General features: G+C 45.0%; 1 protein-coding gene across 3 annotated transcripts in view; it reads right to left on the reverse strand.

Annotated features, from left to right (window-relative positions):
• Window positions 1–8,041: 8,041 nt before the first annotated feature.
• VDR (vitamin D receptor) overlaps window positions 8,042–17,499 on the reverse strand; it is a 129,098-nt gene continuing 119,640 nt past the window's right edge. For all 3 annotated transcript variants that reach the window (XM_048491795.1, XM_048491796.1, XM_048491793.1), the window contains 4 exons: window positions 16,099–16,261; window positions 14,179–14,330; window positions 12,694–12,810; window positions 8,042–11,771 (listed from right to left, as the gene is read on the reverse strand). In XM_048491795.1, coding sequence (XP_048347752.1) covers window positions 11,512–11,771; window positions 12,694–12,810; window positions 14,179–14,330; window positions 16,099–16,261 — 692 coding nt within the window. In that variant the 3' untranslated portion in view covers window positions 8,042–11,511. The remainder of the gene's footprint in view (window positions 11,772–12,693; window positions 12,811–14,178; window positions 14,331–16,098; window positions 16,262–17,499) is intronic.

The raw sequence follows: 17,499 nt of genomic DNA on the forward strand, positions 1-17,499 counted from the left end.
CCAAACCCACCTTCCTCAGGCTCCACCCTCAAAATCTCCAGGTATTTCCCAACCTGGAGCTGGCAGCCTTAGACTGCGTGTTCCTGATTTGTCCAGGGGAAGGTGTGCTACACAGGCTGCTGATAACTAGTCCATTACACAACAGATGGGGATGTGAGTCATTCCCTTGTAGCATGAAGAAATAAAAGCGTGTACATTCCTCAGTGAAAGGGAGTGTGAATGTATGCTTGTTATCATCTTCATATGCTGCGGTGTTTTGAAATCTCTGCGCATGTGTTTGTGTGTGTGACAGAGAGGGACGTTTCCTGTTTGATGATGAAGAAGAAGAAGAGTTTAGATTTATATCCCCCCTTTCTTTTTCATACAGAATTTTCATACAGAATAATTTCAAATGGTTTTGCCATTGGGATCACATGTGCATTCGCCATATTTCATTTCACCCCTGGACACATAGAAGCTGACTTAGACAGAATCAGAGCATTGGTTTATCAAAGGCCCCTTCCGCACATGCAGAATAATGCACATTCAATCCACTTTCACAATTGTTTGAGAATGCTATTCTGCTTAGTAAAATGCAGCTTCAAAGTGCATTATTCTGCATGTGTGGAAGGGGCCAACGTCAGCACACCTTTTACTCTGGCTGGCAGACAGCTCCCCAGGTGGATGTCTTCTGCACCAGCTGTCGCTTTATCCTTTTAACTGGAGTTCCCAGGTACTGAACCTGGAAGTTTCTGTACACCAAGCAGAAACTCGACCTCTGAGCCATCGCCCTTATCTCTCTACATTTGTGGATTGTATACACTTGATCATCAATGAACCCCATCCCTCTAAAAGCATTACAGTTCAGTTAAGAGGGGGTGAGACGATTTTTTTCCCCTGTCCTGGCCCATTCACACATGCGAGTCATGCCTTCCCCCGCCCCCACCCAAGGTCTGCCAACAACAATCCTTGCTGTAGCTGTCACTCCTACCACATTGTTCAGTGAACAGTTGTAGGGACAGAAATGATCCCTCACATGGACAGATTTGGCTGGGGTCCTCCAGCGGGTGAGCATTAGTTTCTCCTGGTATCTGCTGTGGTGGCAGCCAGGCCCCTTGGTATCCTCTGCCAGGGTGGCTGGGCTGGCAACGGCTCCTGGCATCTGTGCTGGTTGGGCCCAGAGTTGCTTCCTGCGGCACCACCGCCAGTTATACGACTAAGTGTGTTGTCCATGCATGCGCAGACAATGCTTTTTTAATTGGGGGGATTTAACCTCTCCTATGCATTTTCTTAGCTTTTCAGGTACAACCTGATGCCAATACCACCCACTGCTTATAAAGTCTGCAGAGATTTCTACACATTATGCTGATAAAAAGGTAGCCAGAAACCTCCTCCACCTGTCCTGCTTTTTTAGGGGTGGGTGGGTGGGGGGGAATTATGCACCAGCTCAATGAAGCGTTCTGGAGAACTGGAAAGCCTATGCCTTTTTTGTCGGGCCATAAAAAGTATTCCGTGACTTTTGTGCAGGGACTTTTCATCAGACTGACATGGCAACCTGAAATCTGTGTAGAAATGAAGAAGAAGAAGAGTTTGGATTTATATCCCCCCTTTCTCTCTTGTAGGAGACTCAAAGGGGCTTACAATCTCCTTGCCCTTCCTCCCCCCCACAACAAACACCCTGTGAGGTAGGTGGGGCTGAGAGAGCTTGGAAGAACTGTGACTAGCCCAAGGTCGCCCAGCTGGTGTGTGTGGAAGTGCACAGGCTAATCTGAATTCCCCAGATTAGCCTCTACAGCTCAGGCGGCAGAGCGGGGCATCAAACCCGGTTCCTCCAGATTAGAATGCACCTGCTCTTAACCACTACGTCTCTGCTGAAGAGTGTGTTTCTTGTGTTTGATGGCGTGCCCAGTAGCTTTTGGTTGCTATTTGCAAGTTTCTGTCACAGCCAGTCATGAACATCTGTTTGCATGTAAACAGGATGCTGAGGTGATATTGCAATGTGTTGACCTATTGATTAGCTATCCGTCAGATAGCTATTGCTTACGTATTAGTGAGCATGTACATCAGAAGTTGTAAAGTTAACTTGTTTTCTTTGTTCTAACACTGTTAGAGGTAAAAATGTTGCTTTTACATATACCAAAGAGGTGTTACTTTTATAAACATGAGTATACACGGGACAATGACAATGTTTGCCTTATAAGTTATAAAAGAAGGTATCTTTAGGTGTTTTCATAAGGTGTAAGACTATATTAAGTTATCTACACACATAAACATATTTTAGTGCACAAATATGGGATTTAGAAGTCACAAAGAATATACCCTTCACAGAATCACAAGATTTAGTAGGTGAACTCTGAATATAAAAGTCCATGGCATGAAGTATCTACACTTGAATATAATGAGGTTGAAAGCCTGTTAAGTTGGATGGAATCCAAAGAGAGATGGGAGTATGATGCTTAGTGTATTTCTTATCATATCCCAATTAAAAGCACACCTGCTTTAAAATGAGCTAGCAGAAGAAGAAAGGTCAAGGGTTAGAGGGGAATAATAGGTGATGTGGTGATGTAGTAGTTTATAATCATGTTTGTAGATTTGAATGCTTTTATATTGTAGCTAAATAATGAAACTTAAAGAATATGTTAATCACTCATGTTCAATATATGTATCCTAATGCTTCATGTGTAATGAATCCTGCTATAAAAGTTATTCTCTCAGTTTAAAGTGTAAAATAGCTAAAACAGCTTGCTTCTCTAGGATCCTATTAATCAGTAGGTGCTATTAAAACAGAAAAATCCTCCATTCAGGAAGCTTCTTAAAAGCCTCTAGCTAAAGTCTTTTTTTCTAAGATGCTTCTGAGAAGCTTGGTTTCAATAGTCATAAATAATAAGGGAACATGAGTTCTTGTGCCAAACAGACACCTGCTGATAAGAGGGCTCCTAGCAAGCTTGGGATAGTGTCTTCAAAGCAGGGGAGTGGGTCAAGAAAACCTTCGGGTTCTTGTGCCAAGAAGTGCACCCGCTTATAGGAGGCTAAGATCTTGTGCCAAGATAGAAGGCCTTTGGATGAAGGGGTAAAATATGATGGTGTCTTCACAGTAAGATAAGGGAACCAAAGACGTGGCAGGTGCATCCAGAGGGCATCCAGAGGAAGGATATATATCATGAAGATATATATCATGAAGACAGGCACTACCGAAGGGTTGACAGTTAAGAAGAACCAAATATTAATTACAGGAAATGACCATATAGAGATGTATTAATTGGAGGAGATACCACCTGATATATGACATAGTATGACTAGATGAATTGTAATAGGCTATGGCCCTCACCTCCTAGCCAATGGAGAAGTGAGGGAGGGATTGGGTGGTCCTGAAAAAGTAATATAAACTGTTGTAGAACAAAGGAAGGGTGTGCCTACTACTGGGTAGACACCCGATCTTGCAAGACCGTAAACCAATAAAAGTTTTTTTATCTGCTTCACCAACTTTGTCCAGATTATTTTGAGGGTCCTTGGACCCACGTTTCTAACAAACACAGAGCAAGATGTAGTCTTAAGTGTATAGTTAGTACTGTAAATATGTAACAGAGCAATACAGCATTTATTTGTTTTTACTCCGTGTAACCCTAACCTTTAAGTTAGTAAACTTTTATGCAACGCAACTCAAAGTATCTCTGCTAATTAAGTATCTCTAATACATATAACTGTAGGAGCTGCGTGGCGTAGTGGTTAAGTGCTTGCACTGCCACTCACATGGTCAAGAGTTTGAGCCCCCTGTGGGTCACATAACCTGGCAGCTGGCTCATGGGCAACTCAGCCATCCATCCATTCCTTGGTCGGTAAATGAGTACCTAGCTCATAGCTAGGGGGTAAATAGCCGGGGAAAGCAATGGCAAACTACCCCACAAAAACGGCTTGCCTATGAAATCACTGCTTGCAGTGGTACCCCAGGGTTGGACATGACTGAAGGGGAAACTTTACCTTTGATACATATAACTACACTTTTATTGCTGCCAGTAAGAGGTATCTTGCCTAACGGAATCTGGAACTGCTGCCAGACCAGTTAGTAGTAGTAGTAGTAGTAGTAGTAGTAGAAGAAGAAGAACAACAACAACAACAACAAGGTTTTTAGAGTAGAACCTTTCAAGAATCAAAGCTTGATTCTTGTCAGAAGAAGAAGAAGAAGAGTTTGGATTTATATCCCCCCTTTCTCTCCTGCAGGACACTCAAAGGGGCTTACAATCTCCTTGCCCTTCCCCCCTCACAACAAACACCCTGTGAGGTGGGTGGGGCTGAGAGAGCTCCAAGAAGCTGTGACTAGCCCAAGGTCACCCAGCTGGCGTGTGTGGGAGTGTACAGGCTAATCTGAATTCCTCAGATAAGCCTCCACAGCTCAGGCGGCAGAGCAGGGAATCAAACCCGGTTCCTCCAGATTAGATACACGAGCTCTTAACCTCCTACGCCACTGCTGCTTAACCAAGATCAGCTCACATCGTGAGAACACTTTCAATGTTGACATTGTGGTTAGCTGGGGCAACATCATCATAAACCGACACCCTTTCTAGGCATAAGTACATTGGCCACAGATTAGAGATGATAGACCCAGGCTTTAGTCAACCAGCTGCTCTCCAGAAGCAGCTATAGTGTTGCCAACTGAGCTGGCAAATTCCTGGAGAATTGGAGGTGAAGCCTGGGGAATGCAGGGGCAAAATACCAGATAATCCAAAGCAGACATTTTTTTCCCTGGAGAACTAATCACTGGTGTCTAGAGATCAACTGCAATTCAGGCTGGTCTCCAGGGTTCCCCTGGGGATTGGCAAACCTTTGCTTAGGCCACGGTGTGTGTTTGTGTGTGAAATGTATCTTTGCAAGTGGGATTGAATTGGATTCCAAGATGGCTGATTCTCTGCCGCAGATCTCTACCTCACCCTTCATGCGGTTCTGGGGGTCCCTTTCCCCTCAGGAGTGGCATTTTGGCAAGATCCATGGGCAGGACGGGAGAGGCGGGGAAGTTCCATTTGCAATCAAAACCCAGAATAGTTCCAGGTATTTTTGGCACTGCGTTAAAAGCTCTTGCCTGAGAATTTCCTGCATTGCTTACCAGAGGCGTAGCTACCATGAGGACATCCGGGGACAAGTGCCCCGGGCGCCCCCTTGTGGTGGGGGCGCAAAAATTGCAAGTTCGTTTGTGGCTTTTTCTATTTTTCAGGTTGTTTTCCATTTTTGGCCTGCAGGGGGCGCAGTTTTTAGGCTAGCAGCACCAAAATTTCAGGCTATCATCAGGTGACTCTCCTGATGATACCAGCCAAGTTTGGTGCAGTTTGGTTCAGGGGGTCCAAAGTTATGGACCCCCAAAATGGGTGACCCCATACTCCATTGTTTCCAATGGGAGCTAATAGTAAATGGGGCTACCATTTTGAGGGTCCATAACTTTGGACCCCCTGAATCAAACTTCACTAAACCTACGTGGTATCATAAGGAGAGTCTCCTGTTGATACCACCCAGGTTTGGTGAAGGTTGGTTCAGGGGGTCCAAAGTTATGGACCCCCAAAAGGGGTGCCCCATCCCCCATTGTTTCCCCCATGGACTTTTGAGGGTCCATAACTTTGGGCTTCCTGATCCAAACTTCACTAAACCTGGGTGGTTTCATCAGGAGAGTCTCCTGAAGATATCCTAAAAGTTTGGTACTGTTAGCTTAAACATTGCTCCCCTGACAGGCACCCTCAAATTTTCCCCAGGTTCTCTCTTTAAATCCACCTCCTTTGGAGTGGATTTAAAGGGAGAATCTGGGCTCCCTAGATTAAAAAAAACATTGAAAGTATTATTGAAGGCTTTCAAAACCAGATTCAACTGGTAGTTGTGAGTTTTACAGGCTGTGTGGCCGTGGTCTGGTAGATCTTGTTCCTAACGTTTTGCCTGCATCTGTGGCTGGCACCTTCAGAGGTGTATCACAGAGAGAAGTCTGTTATAAGAGAAGTCTGGACACAGTGTATAATAGACTTCTCTCTGTGATACACCTTTGAAAATACCAGCCACAGATGCTGGTGAAACATTAGGAACAAGATATACCAGACCACGGCCATGCAGCCCAGAAAACCCACAATAACCAACATTGAAAGTGATGCTGTTTGGGGTGGGGAATCTACCCTGAAACAGCATCGCTTTCAATGTTGTTTAAACTAGGGAGCCCAGAGTATTCCCTTAAGGTGAATTTAAAAGGAGAATGCAAAAAATGTTGTTTGGTCACGGTGGGGGAGGGACGCTGCCCATATGGGGGGGGCGCAAAACTCAGATTTTGCCCCGGGCTCCATTTACCCTAGCTACACCCCTGTTGCTTACACCTTAGAATACGTTATGTCCTGCTTTTATTTGCCGATTGGCTGCACCTCTGAAACTGATAAATCAGACAGAGACCATTTTTTTTGTGCATCGGTGGTATGTCAGGCAAAACTGTGAATAGTTCATAATTCTGTATCTTTTTTTTTTAAAAAAAAGATGTTGGAGTCTAACAACTGAAAAAAATCAACATGGAACTGGTAAGATACATCTGGATTTATTTAACTCCTAAATCAAGGATTTTCTCTGGGATAATTTAAAAAAACCCCTCCAGCTCGTAACAGAACCAGACACATTTCTTCAACTAGTGAAGTCTCAGGTACTGAAGTCAACAGTACAGAATCAAGTTTGCAGCCATGTTATCTGATTATACAAAGCACCTCCACATGCAACTACATAAAGGAAGTTTAGCTGGTACTACGCTGGCAACAGCTAAATGTGTGTCTGAGCAAGGAAGGATCTCTAATGGTTACAAACAACTGGATTAGAGATTTAATATAATCATTTCAGCGAAAGGACTTTTTTCACAAAGCAGTACATCTTTATTAATAAGGTAACAGCATATTACATATACAACTACGAAAACATTATTCAATAATTCTTTATCATGTCCATAAAGCTCTGGAATAGTTTCGATGTTAAATCTTCTGTTTATCCATTAAAAAAGCCCAAAGATGTACAGAGGAATAAAAAGGTAGCGCACACCTCTAAATCGTTGTCGTCGTCATCACTATAATTAAAATATATGTCTCTTTAAATCATTCTATTGATTTTTCCTAATAAAGTGCATTGCATGACCATTTAAATTACACAAGGCAACAAATGAGAGATGATTTTGTGTTTCACATTTGGAAAAGAAGACATTCCTCTGTTATTGTACAGGTTTGGGTTTCACATGCAGGATTGGAAAGGGGAAAAAAAAATAAACCCCAGTATCTCTCACAAAAAGAGCAGCTTTGATTCAAATGTATCTTTAAAAAAATGTTTAAAATCCAATTTACAACAGAACATTTCCAACTTATATTAAATAGCTATTTACACATTCAATCATGCCACAAAAATCTGGTGCAAATTGTTCAGCGCAAGCATCGCTAAGGGATTTAAGACAGACTTGGGGTACTACAATGTCCCAAGAAAACCAATTTGGCAAATGAAGCAGCCGAGGCCCCTCCTTCAAGGGCTGCACTGAAAATTCACCTTTGGATCACTAGTCAGTTTTGTCAGCGTAATTCGGGGCAGTTTAACCTAAGAAAATAAAATTGAAAAGCACCCCCCCTCAAAAAAACAAAAACAGAAAATATTCCAACACCCTCAAAAATAGAAAGCCGGAGGGGGGCGGGGAGCCATCTTTCTCTGCAAAGACAACAGAAGTGAGGGATGCTTTCATATAGGAACCATTTTGTACATCCCGGGCCCAGCTAACTCAGCTTGAATTACTTCCTGTAAGTACTTTTTATAAAACATCAATAAGTACAAAGCAAGCGCTCAGTTGCTTTCTGCTTCTCATTGAGAAATCAGGCATAGCAACTTGTCCAGAAGTGGCGTAGGAGGTTAAGAGCTCGTGTTATCTAATCTGGAGGAACCGGGTTTGATTCTTTGCTCTGCCGCCTGAGCTGTGGAGGCTTCTCTGGGGAATTCAGATTAGCCTGTGTACTCCCACACACGCCAGCTGGGTGACCTTGGGCTAGTCACAGCTTCTCTGAGCTCTCTCAGCCCCACCTACCTCACAGTGTGTTTGTGTGAGTGGGAAAGGGCAAGGAGATTGTAAGCCCCTTTGAGTGTCCTGCAGGAGAGAAAGGGGGGATATAAATCCAAACTCTTCTTCTTCTACCATGATCATATATCGTTTTAGCCTTGAGGATTATTCCCTGAGATCCCTCCCTTGGAGATTCAAATCTCACTTCTACTTTGTGGCCATTTCCCCTTCCCCTTTAGCTCTGTCTGTTCCCCCTTTGTAGCAGGAAAAGAATGTTAAGGAACTGTTAATTTCTACCTTTACAATCCCAACGGCCAAGCTTCAGGAAAATACACACACAGACACCGAAGATTGGCACAATAGAGAATTCTAACAGGCACTTTGACATTGAACATGGCAAAAAAGTTTTCAATGTGCTTGCTGCGTATCTTGCAGTCAACACATTTAAAGAGGAGATAGGTTTGAAATATATGGCCTACATGTCAGGGAAATGCAGTGGGCCAGGACTGCCCTGGGCGTGTCTGCCATGCATTTGTGCATCTCCTTCCCTTTCAAAGATTATGGTTTTCACTGCCTGAGCATGAACCAGACACACTGTGGCCCCATCAACCATGTGCAGAGGCTCCCTGCTGAATCTCCCAGACTTACTGCAATGGCCTCTATAGAAGAAATGTGGTGCGTGCGTTATGTGCTGTCAAGTCGCTTTCGGCTTACAGTGACCTGATTTAATAACCTCAAAAATGTCCTTACTAAGGTCTTGCAAAATGAAAGACCGGGCTTCCTTTATTGAGTCAATCCATCTCATGTTAAAAAGAGATGTTAGGTTGCTTTTAAATTGACTGTGTTTATTGTTTGTTCTGATAAAGTGACTGGCAAAGCTCTGAAAGGGAGACCAGAGGTGATAGATCCAAGAATATACAAGTTAATGAGTGGCACATAGGTGGTTTCCTTTTCTCACTGCTAAGGTGCATAAGGTTGACATTTAAAGGTACTGCATTCACAAAAGGGGGGGGGAACTGTTGTACTTGGTGGTGGTGAGAAGACTTTTGAGCATCCACCACAGAGACTTAGGCCCCTTCCGCACATGCAAAATAATGCGTTTTCAAACCACTTTCACAACTGTTTGCAAGTGGATTTTGCCATTCCGCACAGCTCCAAAGAGCACTGAAAGCAGTTTGAAAGTGCATTATTCTGCATGTGCGGAATGAGCCTTAGTTGGATGTGGGTGGGCTGCTCTTGTGCCAAATTTCAACCAAGTACAAAAGGGAGCCAAGACTTTGATGAATCCTTCCAATCCTAGTAATTTAGACTAATTTAAGAGCAAAGTAATCTACTCATAGCTAGGGGAACATTCACGGGTCTGGCGCAAGCACAAGGCGCTTCGTGCTGCACGAGTATCACTTTCTACAGCATTGCCCTACTGACCCCTAGTGAGCAAAAGGGAGATTTTAATCTGAAAAGAGGAAGCTGCCATCTGTATTGTGTCCGACATAATTCTTATCAGACCATCCCAGAGGCTGCCCAAGTTAACCTCCTCATTATAGCCTGTGGGATTTAATCAAGGTCACCTTGCTAGGTGTTTTAGCCACAGTGCTTAGCTACAAGTAGTGCAACAGTTGCAATGAGCAAGGATAGAAGCGGTAATGTGCTGGCAAAGGTTTTGTTAAGTGAAGGGAGGTTTTATGAATGGCACTTTCCTGACATGATTTTGGGGAAGGAGTGCAGGAGGGAGCAGAGTCAAAGGGCCACTTTGCACAGTCGGTTAGCATGGGAAGATCCAACGAGTGGACCTACGCCAGAGGCCAGATCTGAGCCCAGCCACCCACTGAACTGCTGGGGCTTTGGCTTGCTTCTGGTTGCCAGTGCGTCCCACCCCCCCTCCCGGACACCAACCCGCCAGGAACTTTCTCTCTGAACGAAAAGGACAGTGTGTTTGGGGGAAATTCAGGAATTCAGAATAACTATTGTTTATATTTCCATTTGAATTGTTAACAACTCTGCCACCCAAGAGCTGGATATTCTTACACTGCAGTAGAGGCTTGACCAGAAGAAAGGAGTGGGTTGGATTTGCCCATGTCCATCCACCAATTTTCACGGAGCCCCCCCCCCCCTTCCCTTTTGTCCCTTATCCCTCAGGACCAGCGTTTGGTGGAAATCAGTGGGCAGCAGTAAGAGAGGGAAGGCAGGAAATTTCTGTTCCACTGTTGGAAAACTGAGTTTGGATCCAACCCATTAATCTCTCTTTGGATTCTCTGGGACCCAAGCGGCAACCGTTTTCAACTATTTAATCTATTTTGAATAGTTTACCTGCAAATATATTATTTTAAGTAATACCAATATGGGATTCCCCCCCCCCCATTGTCAGCAGATGACAATATGCACTCATATATGCTTTATTTTTTTCCAGAGGTCACGCTGGCTAGAGATCTTCCAAACTCACAGCGAACATCCTGTGAGTGATAAAAAATAAATTTCAACCTCACTGAGCATGACTAAGGCAAACATTTCTACCCAGCCATGTCCAGATGCCACTTGCACATGTGCATGGTTTAGTCCAATGGGCCATGCTGGCAAGGGCTGAAGTGACAGCAGAATAATTATTCTGTACAAAACCCCGGCTCAGAAATAAACTGGAGGCCACTGGTGTATTAGACATCTCCTTTGGCAGAGTCTGGCAGGGTCTGAAAATGAGCAAAGGGAAAAACCACAGAGAAGTCTAGGATTTAGGGTTCCTTGTTTTGAAAGAGAACAATGCTGAAGTTCTCCCGGCAGGGGCCTGGCCCTTCAGGATTCTCCTAAAACTCACTCCTCTTTGGAGCGTGTGTGGTTAGGCTCAAATATCCTCCCTCACCTGATTTTAGTTCACCTTCACTCGACAAACTGCCAGTTTTCCTTTTATAAAAGAGACAGCTCAAGTGACCTAGTTCCGGTAAAGAGCACTCTCTTGCTTATTCTGAGGCGGAGAAATACTTTTGAGAAGCTGTAGAGACTTCGTATTTGGCAGAAAATGACACACGAAGTGGATTTCAGGGAGAAAGCAACACTTTGTCACCCCTGACACGTTACAGTTTACGCGGGACAAAAAGCGCTTCATAAAATGGAAACCCACGAGCACTCTATGTCTGGCCTCAACCCTGCAATCAACCATATTTATACGCTTTTCAGTCATTACCCTTCCTTAAGAAACAACACAGATGTTTCAGCCTGAGGTTTAGAAAGCTCAGTGTTGAAGAGAATGACAGTTACATCATGATAAAGCAGCAAGTAAGAAAGTGGTTCAGTTTGGACGGGCAGCGCAGGGGGAGCTAAGCTCGTGGGCTGCTGCTCAGCAGCAAGGCAAAAAATATGCCTTTCCAGTAGTGTGGAAAAAAAAATCAAAACTCCTTTGCTTACAGAATATACAGAACTTCACGGGCCTTAAACTCCCAGCTCGCCACCAGTAAGAAGCCAGGCTGGCACCTCACTTTACAGTTTGACAACTTTCCTCCCTAATCCCACAAAAATCAGGAGATCTCGTTGCCGAAGACCTCGAGGACCAGCGGCGTAAGTTGCATGCTGTGCTCGGGCAGGAAGGAGAGGCTGCGGTATTGCTTGGAGTGCTCCTCGTTCAAGCTCCGCAGGTCGGCGAGTTTCTGGATCATCTTGGCGTACAGCAAGCGGTTGCCAGGGGGCGGGTGTCGGCAGAGGATGTACGTCTGCAGGATATCTGAAAGGCGATCCTGGATGGACTCCACCAGAGCAGTGTCCTGCACAAATGGACGATCTAGGAAACAGCGGAAAAACAATTCTTATAAGTAGGGTGCACATGAGGACAAGTAACTCAGAGTGTACGTGCAAACATCCTTATATTTAGTTTCATTTTTGTCTGGCACAAGTTTCTTGGAATTGCAAGCAGTCACTATAGAGAACCAGCGTGGCATAGTGGTTAAGAGCAGGTGCACTCTAATCTGGAGAATTGGGTTTGTTTCCCCACTTTGCCACTTGAGCCGTGGAGGCTTATCTGGTGAACCAGATTACCTTGTGCAGTCCAACACATGCCATCTGAGTGACCTTGGGCTAGTCACAGTTCTTTGGAGCAATCTCAGCCCCACCTACCTCACAGGGTGTTTGTTGTTGGGGGGGGGAAGGAAAGGAGATTGTAAGCCCCTTCGAGTCTTCTTACAGGAGAGAAAGGGGGGATATAAATCCAAACTCTTCTTCTTCTGCATGTTTCGTGTTGTGTCCTAGCAACTGGAAAGGTGTGGTGAAACTTAAAGTGGGGCCATGTTTTGGAGAAGGTTTTGACAAAATAAATTAGAGAAAATTATCAACCCAGTGGGGAAACCAGGTAGAATGGTACTACTTCACTGTGTAAATTAGAAAAGTGAAAAAAAATGGAGGAGCAGGATATGGAGGAATGGAAGTTACTGGCTTTGCTAAGACCCAGTGTGGAAATTTTGCATTTCCTTTGAACACACAAACTTTTGCATGAAAGAGAATGGAACATGAATAACCTGAACAGCAAAATGCCCCCTAAGTACAGTTGAGTGCTTCCTCTCTGACTAATTAATGTGTTGATTTGCTTGTTCCAGAACAAGAAATCCATGAAATACGTTTCATGAGGCCCAACCAAAATGCCAAAAAACACTGTGCAAGATGTCAAGAATAGGCCCCCGTCTAACCCAAGATGATGCAGTGTTCCTTACCAGGAGAAAGGATGCAGATAGCCATTAGGAGAACATGCTCTTCTTCATGCAGGTCTAGTTTCTTCAGGCTAACTTGAAATTTAACAAGCGGCTCAAGCAACTCCATGTTGTGGCCAGCTGAAAGAGAAATGGAACAGCCCTTTGAAGAGGTGGGCAGTAGACTCTTGATAGATTAGCAAGAATAACAAGGAGACATAGCAAGGAGCAAAGTTAACTGTAAGCCCATCGATTTAATAATATGGTCAAAGAATGTGCAAATTCATCCCATCCAGTGATCTCACAAAAAAGAACACCGTATATACTCGCACATAAGTCGAGTTTTTCAGCCCTTTTTAGGCTGAAAAATCCCCCCTCGACTTATACGTGAGTCAGTGATCCCCCCCCGTGATACGCCCCCCCCACTTACTTTAACAAACGGAGCAGGCTTGAGAAGAGGCCTGCTGACCCTGGGAAATGTAGTTCCCAGCAGGGCGTTTCAGCCTGGAAGGGAACACAGGCAGCAGGACTCTTCTCAAGCCTGCTCCATTTGTTAAAGTAAGTGTGTGGGGAGAGGGGCGCCACGGGGGTGGGGGGGTGCCGCCAAGCAGGGAACCCCCTCTGCCCCAGGAGAAGGCGGCCACCTTCTCCCTGGGGCAGAGGGGGAATGGCGGCGGCACCCTGCTCTGTGCAGGGAACCCCCTCTGCCTCAGGGAAAGGGCGGCCGCCTGCGCAGGGAACCCCCTCTGCCTCAGGGGAAAGTTTTCCCAGGTTTGGGCAGTAAAATTAGGTGCCTCGGCTTATACACGGGTCGGCTTATACAAGAGTATATACGGTAAGTTTTTGTGGACTAGAGCCCTTGGTCTGATGCAAATAACTTAGCAGGATCTAATCCACAAAAGCTTAAGGTGGAATAGATTTTGGTCAGAGACGGAGCAGCTACTCAGTGGAGTATCTGCAACAGGCATGGGGATGGGGGTCAAATGTCTGGGGAGGGCAGGAGGCAGCCTGCAGGGAGACTGGGGAGGCGGCTCTGATGGGTGCCATGGCAGCAGGCTGGCCCAGGAGCTGGCCTGCTGCTGTGGTGCCCATCCAAGCCGCCCCCAACTCCCTCCCCTGGGCATGGGGGGGACAGGGAAGGGCGCCCAAGGCTGGTGTTGTCCCCAGGCGCCATTTCCCCCCCCCCCCATACGCCTCTGACTGGACTCCTGTTTGTTTTTCCTGCAAATGATAGAGAGGAAACAGTCCCCAAAGCAGTTGCATGACTCAGCTCTTAATATATCTGTTGCTCAACAGGTAAATACAGATCTCTTTATTTTCACGCTACCTGCAGAGATCACTTGATATCTGACAATGAACTACTGAGAACAAACAACTGTGGTGCTTATCATAACTTTGTTTTCCATCCCCACCCCCATCAAAAATGGTATCAAACTATATTTGGAAAGAAATTAAAAAGAGATTAGCTTCTCTAACCTCAGACGCCCTTAGAACTTGAAACCACTGTACCTTGTGTGACGTCGCTGACTTGGTATTTGAACTCGTTGCTGCCGCAGGTCCAGGTCATGTCGTCCAGTGAAAATGACTGATTTGAACGCAGCATGATGACTTCAATGGCACTAGATTTTAGTAGCGCAATCTGGTCCTCTGCTGTTAGATCTCTACGGTTTGGAATGGGAGAATACACATCTGAGACTTCACATCATCCACCATCATCAAAACACTAAAGCAGGAAGTGAAAATGAAAGGCCACACAGTTCCTTCCAGTGCAAGCCTACACAACCCATTGCAACCCTGAGCATCAACTTTTGAGGGGGAAAGAAAGAACTTCTGCATAAGGAAAAGACCTGCATCCAACTCCTGGTCTGTTCACATGTAAGCTGCACTTTCCTGACCTGGATGGCCCAAGCTAGCCCAACCTTATCAGGGGTTGGCCCTGGATGGGAGACCACCAAAGTACACCAGGACTGCTACACAGAGGCAGGCAATGGTAAATCACTGGGGTGCTGTGTGGCTTCCGGGCTGTATGGCCGTGTTCTAGCAGCATTCTCTCCTGACGTTTTGCCTGCATCTGTGACTGGCATCGCCAGCCACAGATGCAGGCGAAACGTCAGGAGAGAATGCTGCTAGAACACGGCCATACAGCCCGGAAGCCACACAGCACCCCAGTGATTCCGGCCGTGAAAGCCTTCGACAATACAATGGCAAATCACCTCTGAAGTCTTTTCCTTGAAAATCCTATGGGGTTGCCATAAGTTGGCTGTTAGTTGACAGCCAAAAAAAAGAGGCTGTACTATTATATATAATAAACAATAATCCTAGAAGCAGAGGCCTAGTTTTGCAGCCACCCAAAAGGGTGTGCTAATACACGTGGCAACTTCTGGCGGAGGAGCATTTAATTTCCTCCCGTCTCTTTCCGTGGCTGGCTGCTTTCATAAGGGACTTGACAGATATCTCACTCCAGTTCTTTTCTATAAGCTTCACACACTCAGGCAGGAGTGAGTTTCATGGATAAAGGTGTGTACGATTCTGTGCAATCATCACCCAAAGAGACAAGGGCTGGTGAGCTCTGAAGGCAAGAGCAGGTTCAGCAGAATCCCCCTCACCGGGCTCAAAAGCTGACCAAAACTGCTGTGCTGAGAAATGCATATTGTCATTTATTTCTTTAAAATAGTTATAAGCCTTTCACTCTCCTGTCCCATTTAGGATAATGACATTTTTAGTATATCCTACTGATTGCTTTTTTCATGTAGGAAACCCATGTTGCCCTGATCAGGACAGCTCAGGCTAGTCTGATCTAGTAAGATCTCAAAAGCTAAAAGAAGAAGAAGAAAGAAAGAAGATGATGATGATAATTTTGGATTTATATCCCCCCTTTCTCCCCAGTAAGGGTTCACAATCTCCTTTCCCTTCCTTCCTTCCCACCCCACAACAAACACCCTGCGAGGTGGGTGTGGCTGAGAGAGCACCGAAGAGCTGTGACTAGTCCAAGGTCACCCAGCTGGCATGTGTGGGAGTGCACAACTTAATCTGGCTCACCAGATAAGCCTCCACAGCTCAAGTGGCAGAGCAAGGAATCAAACCCGGTTCTCCAGATTAGAGTGCACCTGCTCTTAACCACTTAAGGAATGGTTAAGGCTGCAGGAGTGGTTAAGGTTGCTCTTAACCACTAAAGGCTACAGTCAGCACCACCGAGGAAGTCCAGGGCTGCAATGCAGAGGCAAGTGATGGCAAACCACCTCTGCTCCTCCCTTGCCTTGTAAACCCCATTAAGGGGTTGCTGTAAATTAGCTGCAACTTGTCAACAAAAACAACAAAATCCCAAGGTCTCCTTGGAGGCTTGTAGAGAATAGATTTCAAAATAAACAATACACACACAAATAGACACAAATCATAACAAGCATGTGCAGAAATTAAATTAATCCTTACTTGAATCCTGGAATCATCTTTGCAAATCCAATCACTTTCTGGATGCTGTAGCTAACCAGATCGGCTAGGTGAGGCAACATGGTGAAGTGAGAGAAGTCGAAGGATATGGATGTGCTTTCGTCGCTGTCGTCATTCAGCTGCAGGTTCGAGAACATCGTGGGCTCTGCACAATAGGAGGCAGGGGGAGGAAATGCAGTGTAGCCTTCGACTTCGTTTGCGCATTTCAGATATAGGGATGACCGTCATATTTTTAACAAATGCCAAGTTAAAAAAAAAATTAAAACCCAACCTGGCCAGGAAACATGAACATTATGGTAGCATGTCCTGGAATACTGCTATGTATGGTTTTATCACTGTTATAATGGTTGCTGTTTTAGTTGCTTTTTAATTTTCCATTGTATATTTCTTTACATATATTACTATTAAAGTTGCATAAAGATTAAATACATACCTTGAGCAACCTTTCAGACTCAAGGAAATGGAATGGGGAGAAGACAGGAGTCCCTTCTCTCGATCATGCCATGGTCCCTCCCACATTTGGGGGTCCCTGGTACTTTTAGAGGAGTTTCCCATGAAAACTGGCACATGGCTGCTGGTCTCCATGGAGAACATGTGACAAATGTGTTGAGTTTGGCCTTCAGTACATGTATTTATTCATCCACAAGACTAATGTGGGACAACTCAGGGGAGGAAATGCTTGCGACGTAAACATCAAGTAAGTGAATCCAATAGAGTTCCCAGTGTAATCTACCCAAGACCATAAAAGGGTAGGTAGCACACACCATAAAACGGAGTGACATGAAAACAATAACTAATCAAGCGACTGACTGCTTCCTAGGGCAAAATTGCACACTGTGGCAAGCAGAAACGCTTGACACGATGCTTCCCTCCTGACCCTCACTCCCATCTGCTGCTGGGGAAATACATGCCATGAAATCAATTAAGTGATGTCACACTTTCCAGAAAGAGAGATCTTGACATTGCATTATCAGCAGCAGCTCTGTATCTCTTACAGCCAGCCCTTTTAAAACTAAGTGCTCAAAGACTGTTCCAGCAAGGAAAGAGCAGTCATAAAAGTCGAACTAAAATGGGGGAGCTGGAGTACAGAGTTTTGAAGGAGGACATTGATATAGTGGGCATCACAGAGACATGGTGGAATGAGGAGAACCAGTAATGTTGTTATCTCAGGTTACAGGCTCTACAGGAAGGATAGGACAGGGTGTATTGGGGGCGGGGTTGCCCTCTACATCAAAGAGAGCATAGTGTCACATAAAATAGACAATGCAAGGGGGATGATTCCCCTACAGAAGCCCTGTGGATATCAATACCAGGGGTGAAGGATAGTTTAATATTGGGAATATATTATCGTCCCCCTGACCAAAGTGCAAAAGAGGATTCTGA

The sequence above is a fragment of the Sphaerodactylus townsendi genome, linkage group LG03 (assembly GCF_021028975.2).
Source record: "Sphaerodactylus townsendi isolate TG3544 linkage group LG03, MPM_Stown_v2.3, whole genome shotgun sequence".
NCBI classification, from domain to species: Eukaryota; Metazoa; Chordata; class Lepidosauria; order Squamata; family Sphaerodactylidae; genus Sphaerodactylus; species Sphaerodactylus townsendi.